We start from the raw sequence: 17,520 nt of genomic DNA, 5'->3' as shown, positions 1-17,520 counted from the left end.
GCTTATGTCCGTATCTCCGCTACCACTCATTACCGACGTTTGGCTTGTTCCTCCACTACGCTTCTGCTTAATCTCAACCTGCAATCACTTGTTACCAACCTTTGGGTTGTTTACTGACTATGCTTCTGCATGATCCCTACCTGCTATATCCACTACTGGACCCTGGCCTGCTCACCTCCTGGTGGAGCAATCCTGAGGACCGCAACCTGGTACTAACATGCCGCAAAATCCATCTCCATCTTTAGGAGCTCTTATGAACACCGGTTAGTGCTTTGACTCCACACCTTGTGTGAGCCCGTGTCACCCGCCAGGGTAACCTACTGCTGCACTCATCCAGCTGGTCGCTGGGTGACTCTCCACTGCTGTAGCTACTGGTCTCCGTGCCAGACCCCTGACCATGACAAGTTGATTTGCTAAAGGCAGATAGGCTGGTTACTTAGCTAGGGAATTTGTACTTTACTAGGGAATTTTCCCCAGATCTTAGCAAGGGATACCCAATCATGTGCAAGAAAAAATACATTTTTTTTGCTTGCACATAATTGGATGATGGAGGTCAGCAGAGCTTCACCTCATTCACTAATCTCTAGGACAAATGCCCTTGCAAAGTGCAATTTCTCTTGTAATGTGAACAGCCTATTTGACTTCAGTAAACCAACCCCCATTGTCTTCCCATCTGCTCCACGTTTCTATTCTGTATTCTGTTAGTTGCAATTTTTGTTTTACGCATGATGTGATTGTCACCAAAAATATATTTATCAAATCTAGCTAATCAATTATTTAAATTCAAAAAGGGCGGAGTTTACTGCAATTTATCCAATAGGAGGAATTGTACAATAAATTGTGCCGAAAGAGAAAATTTGTTTAGTTTCTTTTCGATTCGTTATTTACATAAATTTATTTTGTTAAATTTGTTTCATTCGTTTAGTTGATTTTTGGAATTTGTTTCATTTATTTTGCTTTCAAATCGGTTGAAATTTTTCTAATTCGAATTCGGATCGATTCAAAACGTTTTCAAATCAATTTAGAATTTCGAGTTTCGAGTTTGCAAAAATTTTCGAATTCGAAAAATTTTTGAATTTGAATAGTTTTCCAATTTCCAAAGAGAATAAAATAGAATAGAAAATAAAGGAATAGAATAGAAAAAAAAAATTATATTCCTTTATTTTCTATTCTATTTTATTCTCTTTGGAAATTTGAAAACTATTCGAATTCGAAAAGTATTTGAAAACGATTTGAATTCGAATTTCGTCTGAAATGTTTTTTTTTTTGGTTATTTTGGATTAGTTTAAGTTCGGTAGGATTCTAATTCGGAGATTCGGATACATCCATATTTCCGAAAAACGAAAATTAGTCCGAACCTTAATTCGGAACGAAACAAACCACACATGTCTACAATGAAATGAAAAATGTAAGATGGTACTCTGGGGCTGCTTCAGTAGCAAGTCTTGTGACCAGGGCTGAGCCATTGGGAGCCGCCCCCTGTTGGTCAATATGATTACTGATTGGTTGACTCTGTCCAGATATCAGGCTCCTAGGAGTCTTTTCCATAAACCATGTGATCAGTGTGCCTAGACACCTTTTTACAAATATTTTTTGTCCCATTCGATCTTATCTTTACCTATAAATGTTTACATATGCCCTAAAAATTTAAAGGGGTATTAAACCCGAAACCAACAATGTAATATATTCAGGGTTTTTTTTCTCAGAAAATAGGTGCAGGATCTCCCCCCTTCTGAGCCCCCCCCCCCGTCTCTTCCCCCTACCCACCTCCAAGCACCGTCCCTTGATTCCACCCCCTACCCACCTCCAAGCACCGTCCCTTGATTCCACCCCCTACTCACCTCCAAGCACCGTCCCTTGATTCCACCCCCTACTCACCTCCAAGCACCGTCCCTTGATTCCACCCCCTACCCACCTCCAAGCACCGTCCCTTGATTCCACCCCCTACCCACCTCCAAGCACCGTCCCTTGATTCCACCCCCTACCCACCTCCAAGCACCGTCCCTTGATTCCACCCCCTACCCACCTCCAAGCACCGTCCCTTGATTCCACCCCCTACCCACCTCCAAGCACCGTCCCTTGATTCCACCCCCTACCCACATCCCAGTACTGCCCCAAGTATCATTTTCTAAATAATTTGTATGGAATTTGTTCTTGTTTAATAAAAAGAAAAGCAGTAAAAATAGATGCAATGAAGTCAGTAACAATAGACCCCATCCCAGTAATAATAGATCCTCCCAGGCAACAATAGATTCCCCTTCCACCAATAATAGACCCTTACCCCAACAACAATAGGTCCTCCCAAGAAACAAAAATTCCCCTCCCAGCAATAATAGACCCCACCCCAGCAACAATAGATCCCTCACACAATAATAGACTCCCTCCAGCAACAATGGTCCCCACCCCAGTATAGTTCCCCCCCAGCAACAATCGTTCTCCACACAACAGTAGGCCCCTCACACAGAAACAATGGACCATCCACAACAAAATACCACCCTCCACAACAAAAGATCCACCCCAGCAACATTAGACCCCGCCCCGCAGCATAAACAGATCTCCCAGCGGTCAGCATTAATAGACCCTCCAGCAGCCAGCAACAATAGACCTCTCCCTCAACAGTAGATCCCTACAAGTACCATAAGGCACCCCCCCCACAGCAACAACACATCTCCCACAAGCAATAATAGACCCTCACACAAATTTAGATCCCCACCAGTGACCATAAATCCAGCACACCCCTTGCTATTATATACATTTGGTCCTAGAGGTGCCGTAACTGCGTTCCTCCACTTTCCCGCTGAAAAAAAGCCCTGAATATACTGCAGCTTAACAATCATTAGATGTGTTGGCTGCATTCGTTTTCTTTTTCTTTTTAGTCTTTTGTCCCCCCTCCGTATTCACCTGGTGATCTGGCCAGTAACACACCTCCTGTATCAGAGTGCCTCCCCTCTGGATGAAGGAGCACAGGGGGCACCTTTGCACAATAGCATTGTCTGTCTGGGGGGGGGAGAGGGGTGTTTGATGGACTATCAGATTTAGATAAACTTACAAAATTAAGCCAAACTCTGGCTAAGACTGCAGTTACCCAAGCTGTTAAAGCAACCTTTTGGGGGGGGGGGGGGGGGTTTACTATCATAAATAAACGCTGATCATTGTAGGCAGCACTGCCAGTGGTAAATGGTTTGTTTCAACTGCTACATTTGTAGGAGAGCTTGTTCTGCAGAAAAAAACAACAGACTTACTGGCTGGATCACCAGGTGAAAACAAAGGAAAGAAATCCTAAAAAAAAAGAAAACTAATGCAGCCACCAGATCTTTGAATTGGTAAGCTGCTATATAATAAATAAATGCTTTTGGGTTTAATACTGCTTTAAAGGTCTGGTAACAATCAAGCTGTTGGACTTTTGGCAAAGGAGTTCAACAACAATTGCCCTTTATTATGAAAACACTAGCCATCTGTATAATGACATACTGCTAAAGTTATAAAAAAATATATTTCTTTTACCTCCTCCCCACCTCAAACATCTTGCCAAATCATTGCCGGTACCAAGGGGTAGGATCGCCACCGGGGGTTGCTTCACTAAATTGGCTTTATCTGTTTAACAGAAGAAACACAATATTTATCATTTAAAATACAAACAAAATACATTAGAAAAAGATGACCGTACATGGCAGACATGTGCACCCCGCAAATTTTGGTTCCGTTTCTGCTGCATTCGTTATTTGAAAAATTTTGTTTCGGATTCATTTGTTAATTGAAAAATGTAGTTTTGGATGCATTCGTTAACCACTTAAGGACCGAGCCTCTTTCTGAGATTTGTTGTTTACAAGTTAAAAACAGTTTTTTTTTGCTAGAAAATTACTTAGACCCCTCAAATATTATACATTTTTTTTCTAACACCCTAGAGAATAAAATGGCGGTCGTTGCAATACTTTCTGTCACACCGTATTTGCGCAGCGGTCTTACAAGCTCACTTTTTTTGGAAAAAATACACTTTTTTGAATAAAAAAATAAGACAACAGTAAAGTTAGCCCAATTTTTTTTATATTGTGAAAGATAATGTTACGCCGAGTAAATTGATACCCAACATGTCACGCTTCAAAATTGCGCCCGCTCATGGAATGGCGACAAACTTTGACCCTTAAAAATCTCCATAGGCGTTTAAAAAATTCTACAGGTTGCATGTTTTGAGTTGCAGAGGAGGTCTAGCGCTAGAATTATTGCTTTCGTTCTACCGATCGTGGCGATACCTCACATGTGTGGTTTGAACACCGTTTTCATATGCAGGCGCTACTCACGTATGAGTTTACTTCTGCACGCGAGCTCGTCAGGACGGGGCGCGTTTAAAATTTGTTTTTTTTTCTTATTTATTTTACATTTTATTTTTTTTTACACTGTTCTTTTAAAAAAAATTGTGTCATCTTTTTTCCTATTACAAGGAATGTAAACTTCCCTTGTAATAGAAAAAAAAAAGCATGACAGGACCTCTTAAACATGAGATCTGGGGTCAAAAAGACCCCAGATCTCATTTTTACACTAAAATGCAATAAAAAAAAAAAATAAATAAATAAAAAAAATTGTCATTTAAAAAACAAAAAAAAAAAGGCCCTTTATGAGCTAAGGGCGGAAGTGACGTTTTGACGTCGCTTCTGCCCTGAAATGGTATAAAAAGACCTCAGATCTCATATTTACACTAAAATGCAATAACAAAAAAAAAAGTGTCATTTAAAAAAAAAAATTTTTAAAAATGGCCCTTTAGGAGCTATGGGCGGAAGTGACGTTTTGACGTCGCTTCCGCCCTGCAATGATATGGAGACGGGTGGGGGCCATCTAGCTGCTGCCATAACAACGATATACCTCTTCAAAGTACAGACCTATAACGACAGTGGGTGGTCCGGAAGTGCTTAATTAAACCAATTCGATTTTGGAACTCGTTTCGTATCTTCGGCATTCGTTTGGTTTCATTCAGAAAAGCTGGTTGTGAAGGAGTGGGTGGCCGCCACATCCATGACTCATCTGCCATTAGTGGCAGAATATAAACAAAATAAGTGGCGGCAGTGCCCCCGCCCCACCCCCAAAAAAACCCATAGCAGATCCTTAGGTCTGGTATGGACTTTAAGGGGAATCCCACACCAATTTTTTTTTAAAAATGGTGTGGGGTCACCCCCTAATCCATTCCAAGCCCCCTCGGGTCTACTATGGTATTTAAGGGGAACCCCCACACCAAAATTTAAAGAAAACATAGCATGGGGTTCCACCCAAAATTCATACCAAACCCCTAGGCCTGGGAACCCCACACCAATTTTATTTTTTTTTTAAATGGCAAGAGAATAACCCCACAATCCATACCGGACCCTTATATATTGTATTTTTAGCCATGTAGTTGCTCACCCCTCTATTTTATCAAGGTCTTCTTGTAAAGTTGCTATATCCTGTAGTGGGGTTATTATCCTACTTAACTTTATAGTGCAAGCTAAAACTGAGATTGAACTATTTATCTCAACCCTTTATGTCGTTTATGAACAAGTTAAACAGAATTTGTCCCTGAACAGAGCCTGGGGGTACCTCACTTACAACTCCAGACGATTCAGAAGAGTAATAACTAAAGCCCTATAAAGAGGAATCAGGACCTTCTTCCTCCTGCTGGTGACCCCTCTAGTGATATAAAGATCTATATAGAAGAATCCGGACCTCCTTCCTCCTGCTGGTGACCCCTCTAGTAATATAAAGATCTATATAGAGGAATCCGGACCTCCTTCCTCCTGCTGGTGACCCCTCTAGTGATAACTAAATATCTAAAAAGGGGAATCAGGACCTCCTTCCTCCCACTGGTGGTCCCTCTAATGATATAAAAATCTATAAAGAAGAATCAGGACCTCCTTCCTCATACAGGGGATCCCTCTAATGATAACTAAGCATCTATATAGAGGAATCAGGACCTCCTTCCTCATAAAGGGGATCCCTCTAATGATATAAAGATCTATAAAGAAGAATGAGGACCTCCTTCCTCAAACAGGGGATCCCTCTAATGATAACTAAACATCTATATCAAGGAATCAGGACCTCCTTCCCCATACAGGGGATTCCTCTAATGATAACTAAACATCTATACTGGGGATAGCAGGACCTCCTTCCTCCTGCTGGTGAGCCCTCTAATGATAATTAAATATCCACATAGGGGAATCAGGACCGCCTTCCTCCCACTGGTGATCCCTCCAATGACGCACCTCACAATTCTATCTGCTTTCCCCACTGCCAGACCATATTGTTTGTTTATTTTGCAATCAACTGAAAAAAAGCACCCCTTCGTCCTTAATTCTGGACAACACTGTACTTTCAATATTGTACTCTTATGCCGCGTACACACGGTCGGACTTTCTAGAAAGCTAGGTCCGACGTACTTGCCGCCAGACTTCCGGCGGACTACCGCCGGACTTTCTGAACGGCCGGACTTGCCTACACACGGCCGGACTTTCCGGAATCCGGTCTTCCCGACGGACTTCCGCCGGACTTTCAGAACGAACGGACTTTCCCACACACGGACAAGTCCGTTCATTTTGAACGTGACTTTGGTACGACGGGACTAGAAAAGGAATTCAATCTCGCCGCTTTTTTTGGCGAGATTGAAACCTTGCGAGCCCCGTCGCAGGCCCTTAGGTCTGGTATGGATTATAAAGGGGAACCCCTACGCCGAAAAAACGGCGTGGGGTCCCCCTAAAATCCATACCAGACCCCGATCCGAGCACGCAGCCTGGCCGGTCAGGAAAGGGGGTGGGGACGAGCGAGCGCCCCCCCCCCTCCTGAACCGTACCAGGCCGCATGCCCTCAACATGGGGGGTGGGTGCTTTGGGGGAGGGGGGCGCCCTGCGCCCCCCCCCAAAGCACCTTGTCCCCATGTTGATGAGGACAAGGGCCTCTTCCCGACAACCCTGGCCGTTGGTTGTCGGGGTCTGCGGGCGGGGGCTTATCGGAATCTGGGAGCCCCCTTTAATAAGGGGGCCCCCAGATCCCGGCCCCCCACCCTATGTAAATGAGTATGGGGTACATGGTACCCCTACCCATTTACCTAGGTAAAAAGTGTCAGTAATAAAACACAACACAGGTTTTTAAAATAATTTATTAAACAGCTCCGGGGGGTCTTCTTCCGTCTTCGGGGGTCCCTCCGGTTCATCTTCTCCCGGCGTCCGGTTGGTTCTTCTCCGCTCTCCGGCCTCTTCTCCCGGTGTCGCAGGTCTTCGGCCGGCCCCTCCGCTCTCTTCATGTAGCTCTATTGCGAGCGGAGGTCCGGACTTCTGGGCTTCTGGGCTTCTTGGCTTCTGGGCTTCTTGGCTTCTCTTCTCTTCTCTTCTCTTCTCTTCTCTTCTCTTCTCCCAGATGTTGACACGACGCTCTCTCCGGCTGGACTGGTCTCTGAGGGCTGCGTTGTGACTTATATAGGCGGAGACCCCGCCCCCATATGATGTCACAGTCCCAGCATGCCCAGGGACTGTGACATCATATGGGGGCGGGGTCTCCGCCTATATAAGTCACAACGCAGCCCTCAGAGACCAGTCCAGCCGGAGAGAGCGTCGTGTCAACATCTGGGAGAAGAGAAGAGAAGAGAAGAGAAGAGAAGCCAAGAAGCCCAGAAGCCAAGAAGCCCAGAAGCCCAGAAGTCCGGACCTCCGCTCGCAATAGAGCTACATGAAGAGAGCGGAGGGGCCGGCCGAAGACCTGCGACACCGGGAGAAGAGGCCGGAGAGCGGAGAAGAACCAACCGGACGCCGGGAGAAGATGAACCGGAGGGACCCCCGAAGACGGAAGAAGACCCCCCCGGAGCTGTTTAATAAATTATTTTAAAAACCTGTGTTGTGTTTTATTACTGACACTTTTTACCTAGGTAAATGGGTAGGGGTACCATGTACCCCATACTCATTTACATAGGGTGGGGGGCCGGGATCTGGGGGTCCCCTTATTAAAGGGGGCTCCCAGATTCCGATAAGCCCCCGCCCGCAGACCCCGACAACCAACGGCCAGGGTTGTCGGGAAGAGGCCCTTGTCCTCATCAACATGGGGACAAGGTGCTTTGGGGGGGGCGCAGGGCGCCCCCCTCCCCCAAAGCACCCACCCCCCATGTTGAGGGCATGCGGCCTGGTACGGTTCAGGAGGGGGGGGGGCGCTCGCTCGTCCCCACCCCCTTTCCTGACCGGCCAGGCTGCGTGCTCGGATCGGGGTCTGGTATGGATTTTAGGGGGACCCCACGCCGTTTTTTCGGCGTAGGGGTTCCCCTTTATAATCCATACCAGACCTAAGGGCCTGGTATGCCCCGCGCTCGCCGCAATAGGAAGATTTGTTTTTCCTATTGCAGCGAGCGCGAGATGCAGCAACCTGCTCCTCCGTCGTATCTGGTCCTTCGGACTAGCATACAGACGAACGGGCTTTCCGTCAGGAACTGAGTCCGGCGGAGGTACGACGTAAAGATTTGAAGCAGGCTTCAAATCTAAAGTACGTCGGATTTCCGCAAAAATCCGACCGAAACGGTCCGTCGGAAGTCCGATGGAGACCACACACGGTCGGACTTTCCGCCGGACTTTGTCCGGCGGCGTCCGTCGGACTTTTGCAGGTGAAAAGTCCGACCGTGTGTACGCGGCATTAGACATCATGCATTGGCAAACAATTCATCTTATCACAAAGAATAAGCCTATCAGTCCTCTGCATAGAAACAGTGCCTATATTTCAAGCCTGGAAGATATTATATAGAATTGCTTCCTACCTATACAATCGAGAATCCAACCGACTGTTCCATCACCACCGCAAGCAAGAACCCTGAAGTCCGGAACATCACGAAAGAAGTTCAGCCTGAAGGTCAAAAAATATCTAAATCAATAAAGGCACTGAAGTAGCAGCAATAAAAGGTTCACAAATGCTGCAAAGGTGGATATTTAGTTTTTGCAACTTTATTTGTAACATCATATGTACAACTTTTATATTTTTTTTTTACAACTGGGTTTAAAGTAGATTTGTATAGCTATGTATAGTATTACGGAAGGCTAATGTAAAGTCCAGTTATGAAAACGAGTTTAATTTTAGAAAATGCATATAATTATTTTAATAGGTACATAAAGGAATTTTGCCTCTAATATTATTTCATTTAACAAAAAAAGAAAAAGGAGAGAGAGAGAGAGAGAGCGAGAGAGAGAGAGAGAGAGAGAAAGAGAGAGAGAGAGAGAGAGAGAGAGAAAAAGAGAGAGAGAGAGAGAGAGAGAGAGAGAAAACCAAAGGGCCAGTCCACCAAAAAATTATATTTTATTTACAGGTAGAACCTGGAGGTCTGGGCCTTATATGTCGGAGATACTCCAACAGTGAGCTGGAAGTTTTAGCTGTACCTAAGCATCATCAAGTGTCCATAAACTCCAGCTATATTCTTCAAAATAAAAAAATACCTAAAACATTCAACAGGGAAAGTAGGATCCCCTCATATTGGTAAAAAAAAAATGTACATACACTAGGGCCAGGAACACAATACAGGCATCTTGCCAAGAGTCCCCAAGCATTATAAGAAACTGGTAAGGTAATTTTCCTCTCCAGCATCTATACCGAATAATATGTTTTGGGTGGACTGACCTTTTAAGTTTTTTATTTTTTTATTTGCTAAAAACTAAAAAAAATCGAATTGCTTACTAGTTATTAAGGGTTTATGTTAGTCACTTAAGATCTAAAAACTCAGTGTTTAAATACTTACACCAAACTGTAGAAAACAGAAACTACCATTCCTTTATTAAATATTCAATTATGTCATTCATAAATGTTTGAAACCTGTTCCTAGACAAATTGCCCCATCACAGCAGAGAAAATAGATAAAAAAAATATAATAACTCAGTTTCACAAAAGTGCATGTTAAATTAGGTTGCAAATTTAAAACATTCATTTTAGCAGAAAACAAATAAAAAAAATATTTTTATAACATTTCAAAATCGATAATGTAAATATGTATAAATATATATTTGCTAAGCAAAGAATCCTACCCTGGCATTGGTCCAATCCCAGCAAGACTATAAACCTGCCTTGGATTTAAAAGGTACTGAAATTTCCTATGTATCCTGCAGATGAAAAATAATGAAAAGAAAAGTGACAAGTAGTTTATGGACTGACAAAAACAAAACCTATTGTCATTTTATAGCATAATAAAGATAGAAGACTCACCCTGCCTATATTTGTTAATCTCCGTTAATATTGAAATTTTCTTTTTTCCCCAACCCCTGATAAATAATTCATTAATGTGATGGAAATTGTAAGAGTGAAAAATGTTTTTCATAATCACATAGTAAAATAAAACTGAGCGCTCCCTGTTGATCACGTTCCCAATGCATATATTTAATAATGTGTTTTTTGTTTTTTTTTAAATTAGGTATATTGATAATAATTGTGAAAAGGCAAACAATGTGTTTGAGCACTTAAATCAGTCACATATAAGTAAGTTATGCTGAGCAAAAAAAAAAAAAAAACAACAGCAGCGTGCCAAATACAAACACTATATTCTCTTATATTGTTAATATAAATTGTTTATTTCTCTCAATAATTACACAATTTTTTTCTCTTAAAGTTTAGGATTGTTTATCAAAAAAATACAGAGCTAGGAAAATAGTGAGATGGAGATATCAAGGAATGTTTATAACATGGGAACGGCAGATTGGCGAATCATTTGCTGTGTTTTTCTAATTTAAAATGTGTCTTGTGATACTTTCCGCATTTATAAAACATGTTTGCTGGCCAAATATGTCTGTGTGTTTGATTGCGTGAGCCGTTGTCTTAAAGATGTTAGGTAAATGGTATTATTTTTATATATATTTTAAACTTTTTTCCCAGTATTTTTCCACAATTTTTTTCAGCTTTTTATTTTTATTTTTTTCAGCTTTTATGAGATTTCTATTGAGTGCAGAAAAAATTACATTTGGAGGTGATAAAGTAGATACTTACTCCAAATTTAACGAAAAATTAACCTCTCAACGGTTATATGTTTATTTAAAAAAAAAAAAAACATGTTTCAAGCCATTGCAATTATTTTTGTGAGCTGAACATTTTTATTTTTTGCAAAATCAATAATAAAATAAAATTAAACACACTAGGGGGGAGATTTACTAAAACTGGAGCGTGCAAAATCTGATGCAGCTCTGTAAAGAAACCAATTCGCCTCCAGGGTTTATTGTCAAAGACTAACCGCTTAGCGACCGCCCACCATAGACAGGGTGGCCCACGGCCATACCTGGTACGTGATCTGACACATCCGGGTCTGGGGCGCACGAGCGCGCCGCCGGTGACCCGCTCCCGCTGTGATTGGATACAGTGGGAGCCGATCAGTGGGTCCAGCGGACTGGTCACCGTATTAGTGTCACTGGTCCCCACAAAAGTGTCAGTTAGGTATCCGATATCGCAGTGCCACTATAAGTTGCTGATCACCGGCATTACCGCTAATAAAAAATAATACAAAATTAAAATAAAAACATCCCATAGTTTGTAGACGCTATAACTTTTGTGTAAACCAATCAATATACGCTTATTTTACCAAAAATATGTAGCAGAATACATATTGGCCTAAATTTATAAAGAAATTCAATTTTTTATTTATTTTTTTTGGGTGGAGGGGGATGTTTTATAGCAAAAAGTAAAAAAAATATATATTTTTTTCAAAATTGTCGGCCTTTTTTTGTTTATAGCAAAAAAAAACAAAACGCAGAAGTGATCAAATACCACCAAAAGTAAGCTATATTTGTGGGGAAAAAAGACATACATTTTATTTGTGTACAGCGTTGCATGCCTGTTCAATTGTCAATTAAATTAACGCAGTGCTGTATCGTAAAAAATGGCCTGGTCATGAAGGGGTGTAAACCTTCAGGAGATGAAGTGGTTATTTAAACAAGCTGAAGTTAGAAGCTGATTGGTTACCATGCATAGCTGCACCGGATTCGGCGTGCTCCAGTTTTAGTAAATCTCCCCCAATTTTTTTTTTCCTTTTTTAAAATTGCCTTTAAACGTGCCCCCACTTTTTTAATGGTATTTGCTGTATTACTGGTTCCTTTAAACATAGACTACTATGTTCCAAATTGTTAAGGAGCAACATTTATAGCTACTGCAGCTGTACACTTTAATAACAGCTCTACATTTCAAAGATTCCAAAGTGAGGAATATCATAAAGCGTTGACGATCAGTTATCAGCTAACATATAAATCCTTAAATTATTTTTGTTAAAACTGAAGTTTATGTACGTTTAAATATAAAACAGAACAAACGGGAATTACAAAAGGAAAAAAATATTTTTGCATAATAGAAAACCTACCTTTCACCTTGTTTTCCACCACTCTTTGGATTTACAAAAACTAATAACGGGTGTGTTCCTGGAATTGGGGTGATCTGGAAAGGAAAGAAAACAACCAAAGGTTATAGTTGCATGTGCAGTAAAATTTGCAGTTGGTCGACTACCTATTTAAAGTGTATGCAGAGCAATTTTAAATACATTAATAAAATAAAAATTTTAATTGTAACCAATTCTTCTAAAACGTATTTTCTTTTTAGTTTTGGAAAGAGCAGTGAGAATTGAAAACCTCAAAAAAAAATTTATGGATATCTTTGTTCCCATTGGGGAGATTCACCCTTATTATGGGGTTAATTTACTAAAGGCAAGAAGGCTGATCTCTTCCAAAAGAAATGTTTACTTTGCAATTTAATTTTTTCTTAGCTTGGTGAATGAGGTGAAACTCTGCCAACTTCCATAATCCAATCATATGAAAGGAAGAATACAACTGTACATTTTTTTCACATTCACTAAGCTAACTGAAAATGCTCTTCCAAATTCAAAATTCACTTTGCAAAGTGAACATGTGCTGCTTCTTTAGTAAATTAGCCCCCTTTAGTACTGATGACCATTGTCTCCAGTACAGAAAGTGAAGAGAAGTCCAAAATGTTCAAACTGTCAAAGGAAGTTGAGTTGAAGAGAAGTCTTCTAAAGTGGACCTCTGTTCTGGTGACTAATCACTTTGGAGAAATCTCATAATTCCTGATGTCCTTCTGGGACAGGATGTTCAAATGGAATCAAATGGAAAAGAAAAAAAATTACATGGGGTCCCAGCCATTCCCTACTCTACCCAAAGCAAACAAAAAAAGTTCTGGCTTTACAAAACCTTTAACTTAAGCTGTCCACTTACCCAACAATCTGATTGTACTGTTGCCTTTACATTTACCAACAAGCACATAATGCAAAGACCTTCTTGTGATCATACATCACTTCAAAAATAAGATTGATAAAATTCATAATGAAATCTCCACTCTATAGATATCCCCTCCACTTAACAACCCATGTGCACAGGTACACTCAATGCTTCCCTCATTCAACCCCATTACTATAGACAAAGTCGCTAAACTTATTTCTCATTTCTCATGCCTACCTAACTACCTGTCCTCTGGACCCTATTTCCTCTCAAATACTACAGTCACCCTCTGGCTCTATCCTACACTCTCTAACCCACATCTTCAATCACTTCCTCTCCTCTGGCATCTTCCTCAACTCTATAAAACATGCACTAGTCACCCCCCCATACTTAAAAAGCCTTCCTTGGACCCCACCAATCTTAACATCCTACGTCCCATCTCCTTGTTCAATCAACAATGTGGCCACCTCATTTAGAATAACCTTTTTGATTCCCTTCAGTCAGAAAGAACAGAACAGAAAGAAAGTGCTCTCCTAAAACGCACAAACGATTTACTAACAGCTAAATCCAATGGACACTATTCTATACTCCTACCTCTGGACCTTTCAGCTGCCTTTGATATGGTTGACCACCTCCTCCTCAAAAAAAAACTCCACTCTTTTGGTCTCCGTGACTGTGCTCTTCATTGGCTCTCATCCTACCTATCCCTCTGCACCTACAGTGTCACTTACAATTCAACCTACTCCTCTCTTTTTCCTTTCTCCGTCGGGGTCCCCCAGGGTTCTGTTTTTGAACCTCTCCTATTCTCCATCTACACCTCCTCCCTGGGTCAGCTTCAATATAATTTCTAAGTTGACAACACCCAATTTTATTACTCTACCTCTCAGCTCACAACATCAATCTCTCCTCACACATCACTAATTTACTGACTGGCATATCAGTCTGGATGTCACACCACTTCCTCAAACTCAACCTATCCAAAACCGAGCTCATAATATTTCCTCTCCCACGTACCCCTTTCCATCACTTCTTGGTCAAGATCAATGGCACAACCATCAACCCATCCCCACATGCCAGGGTGCTAGTTGTAATCCTGGACTCTGAACTCTTTTTTCTGCCCCATATCCAATCACTGTCCACAGCTTGCTGCCTCAACCTCTGCAACATCTCCAAAATACTCCTAATTCACTCCCTGGATATCTCTCGCCTCGACTACTGAAACTCCCTTCTCATTGGCTTACCTTTACATAGGCTAGCCCCCCTTCAGTCCATCATGAATGCTGCTGCCAGACCGATCCACCTTACCAGCTGCTCAGTGTTCATTGGCTGCCACTCACCCAGTGAATTCAATTCAAAATACTAACAATAACTTACAAAGCCATCCACAACTCTACCCCCAACCACATCACTAAACTAGTCTCAAAATACCAACCTACGGTAATCATTCTCTTTGTTCCTCCCAAGACCTCCTGCTCTCTAGTTCCTTTGTCACCTCCTCCCATGCTCATCTCCAGGACGTCTCCTGAGCCTCTTCCATCCTTTAGAACTCCCTACCCCAATCTGTCTGACTGATCTCCTACTCTGTCCACTTTTAGGCGATCCCTGAAACCTCTTCTCTTCAGAGAAGCCTATCCTTTCTCCAGCTTACAACTGTACTTTTATTTTCTCTATCAGTTCCTCCCCCACAGTTATTAGCTTTTGTACCACTTTACCCTCCCTCTTAGATTGTAAGCTCCAACACGCAGGGCCCTCTGTTTCCTCTTGTATTGAATTGTATTGTAACTGTACTGTCTGCCCTCACATCGTAAAACTCTGCGGAAAACTGTTGGCGCTATATAAATCCTGTATAATAATAATAATACTAACTAAGCCTCAATCTACTCCAACCCCCATTCAAAGCCTATTCTAACTACCCTGTAAAGGAAACAAGTTTATATTTACCTATGCCGAGGGCGACATGGTCTGGTCACATGATCTCTCCAGCATCGGCTTCAATGAAGAGGAGAGATCGCTGACATTGGCTGCAGAGCCTGGGTGATGACATCACCCATAGACTTACTATGGGGCATACATTTCCGGCTTTCCCTTCTCTACACTGAAGCCAGCACTAAAACCCAATCATGTGACTGGAGTGGCCTCAAAATAGGTAATTATACAGATCTTTCCTTTCACAGGGTAGATAGAATAAGCTTAGAATGGGAGTGGCAGTGGGTTTAGGCTTAGTTACTACAGTGCCCTGAAAAATAATTCATAACCCTTGAAATTTTCCACATTTTGTCATGTTAAAACCAAAAACGTAAATGTATTTTATTGGGATTTTAAGTGATAGATAAGCACAAACTGGCACATAATTGTGAAGTGGAAAGAAAATGATAAATGATTTTCAGAATTTTTTACAAATAAAGATGTGAAAAGTGTGGCGTGCATTTGTATTCAGCCCCCTTTACTCTGATACCCCTAACTAACATCTAGTGGAACCAATTGCCTTCAGAAGTCACCTAATTAGTAAATAGAGTCCACCTGTCTGTAATTTAATCTCATAAATACAGCTGTTCTGTGAAGCTCTCAGAGGTTTGTTAGAGAACTTTAGTAAACAAACAGCATCATGAAGGCCAAATAACACACCAGACAGGTCAGGGATAAAGTTATGGAGAAGTTTAAAGCAGGGTTAGGTTTTAAAAAAAAAATCCCAAGTGTTGAACATGGTAACTCTGGAGGAGCTGCAGAGATCCACAGCTCAGGTGGGAGAATCTGTTCACAGGTCAACTATTAGTTGTGCACTCCACAAATCTGACCTTTATGGAAGAGTGGCAAGAAGAAAGTCATTGATGAAAGAAAGCCATAAGAATTCCCATTTGCAGTTTGCGAGAAGTCATGTGGGGGACACAGGAAACATGTGGAGGAAGTTGCTCTGGTCAGATGAGATACAAATTGGCCTAAAAGCAAAACACTATGTGTGGTGGAAAACTAACATTGCACATCACCCTGAACACACCATCCCCACCGTGAAACATGGTGGTGGCAACATCATATTGTGGGAATGCTTTTCTTCAGCAGGGACAGGGAAGCTGATCAGAGTCGATGGGAAGATGGATGGAGCCAAATACAGGACAATCTTACAAGAAAACCTGTTAGATTCTGCCAAAGACTTGAGACTGGGGCAGAGATTCACCTTCCAGCAGGACAACGACCCTAAACATACAGCCAGAGCTACAATGGAATGGTTTAGATCAAAGCATATTCATGTGTTAGAATGGTCCAGTCAAAGGCCAGACCTAAATCCAAATGAGAATCTGTGGCAAGACTTGAAAATTGCTGTTCACAGACGCTCTCCATCCAGTCTGACAGAGATTTTGCAAAGAAGAATGGACAAAAATGTCCCTCTCTAGATGTGCAAAGTTGGTAGAGACATCCCCAAAAAGACTTGCAGCTGTAATTGCAGTGAAAGGAGGTTCTACAAAGTATTGACTCCGGGGGGCGCCATACAAATGTACCCCCCACACTTTTCACATATTTATTTGTAAAAAAAATTAGAAAACCATTTATCATTTTCCTTCCACTTCACAATTATGTGCAACTTTGTGTTGGTCTATCAAATAAAATCCCAATAAAATACATTTATGTTTTTGGTTGTAACATGACAAAATGTGTAAAATTTCAAGGGGTATGAATACTTTTTCAAAGCACTGTATTCGGCTGGAATTCTACTTTAAGATGGTCAGATGATTTAGATTCAGATCCATTTAGATGGTCAGCTTTAGTTACAGTAGGTCCTGATTTTCTGCATGGGCTTCTTTTCACTGACAGCAAAAACTAATTCTAAAATGCAATTGGATATTTGAGAACTTTAAAGTAAAACTAAAGGCAAAACTTTTTTTTTTCATTTTTGATATAGTAGGGGAGGGTTATAACCCCTGTCAGATTTACTTTTGTCATCTGTGTCCCATTGGGGAGTTTCACGTCCTCTCCCATAGGCAAAACAGGAAGTGAGAGGAAATCCCTCTAAAGTGAGGGAATCCCTTGTTGTCACCGGGGTCAGCAGAACTAGTGTCCCCACAAGGGAGATTCCCCTTCACGTCCTGTCCCATAGCCAAAACAAGAAGTGAAAGGAAATCCCTCCAAAATGAGGGAATCCCTGGTTGTCACCAGGGTCAGCAGATAATTCAAAATTGGTGATTTTCTTTTACGATCGCTTTCAGTGATAATGGTAAATATGACAAATACAAAGAGTGAATCTCACTATCAGCGGCACAGACCGCAATAAAAACCTGACAGGTATTATATGTATACTTTATTGTTCATGACACTTTTTTTAAAGTGGTTGTAAAGGCTCAACGTT

The 17,520-nt window shown here is 41.6% G+C and overlaps 1 protein-coding gene across 1 annotated transcript in view; it reads right to left on the bottom strand.

Moving 5' to 3' along the window:
- Positions 1-17,520, bottom strand: part of DGKB (diacylglycerol kinase beta) — an 804,956-nt gene that overhangs the window by 392,860 nt on the left and 394,576 nt on the right. Inside the window, exons 16-19 of the mRNA XM_073629524.1 lie at positions 12,314-12,387; positions 10,005-10,079; positions 8,753-8,838; positions 3,505-3,594 (exon numbers count right to left, since the gene is read on the bottom strand). Of these exons, the coding sequence (XP_073485625.1) occupies positions 3,505-3,594; positions 8,753-8,838; positions 10,005-10,079; positions 12,314-12,387 (325 nt within the window). The remainder of the gene's footprint in view (positions 1-3,504; positions 3,595-8,752; positions 8,839-10,004; positions 10,080-12,313; positions 12,388-17,520) is intronic.

The sequence above is a fragment of the Aquarana catesbeiana genome, linkage group LG05 (assembly GCF_042186555.1).
Source record: "Aquarana catesbeiana isolate 2022-GZ linkage group LG05, ASM4218655v1, whole genome shotgun sequence".
Taxonomy (NCBI): domain Eukaryota; kingdom Metazoa; phylum Chordata; class Amphibia; order Anura; family Ranidae; genus Aquarana; species Aquarana catesbeiana.
Note: the sequence above shows the minus strand (reverse complement) of the source record. Positions and strands in the feature narration are given on the sequence as shown.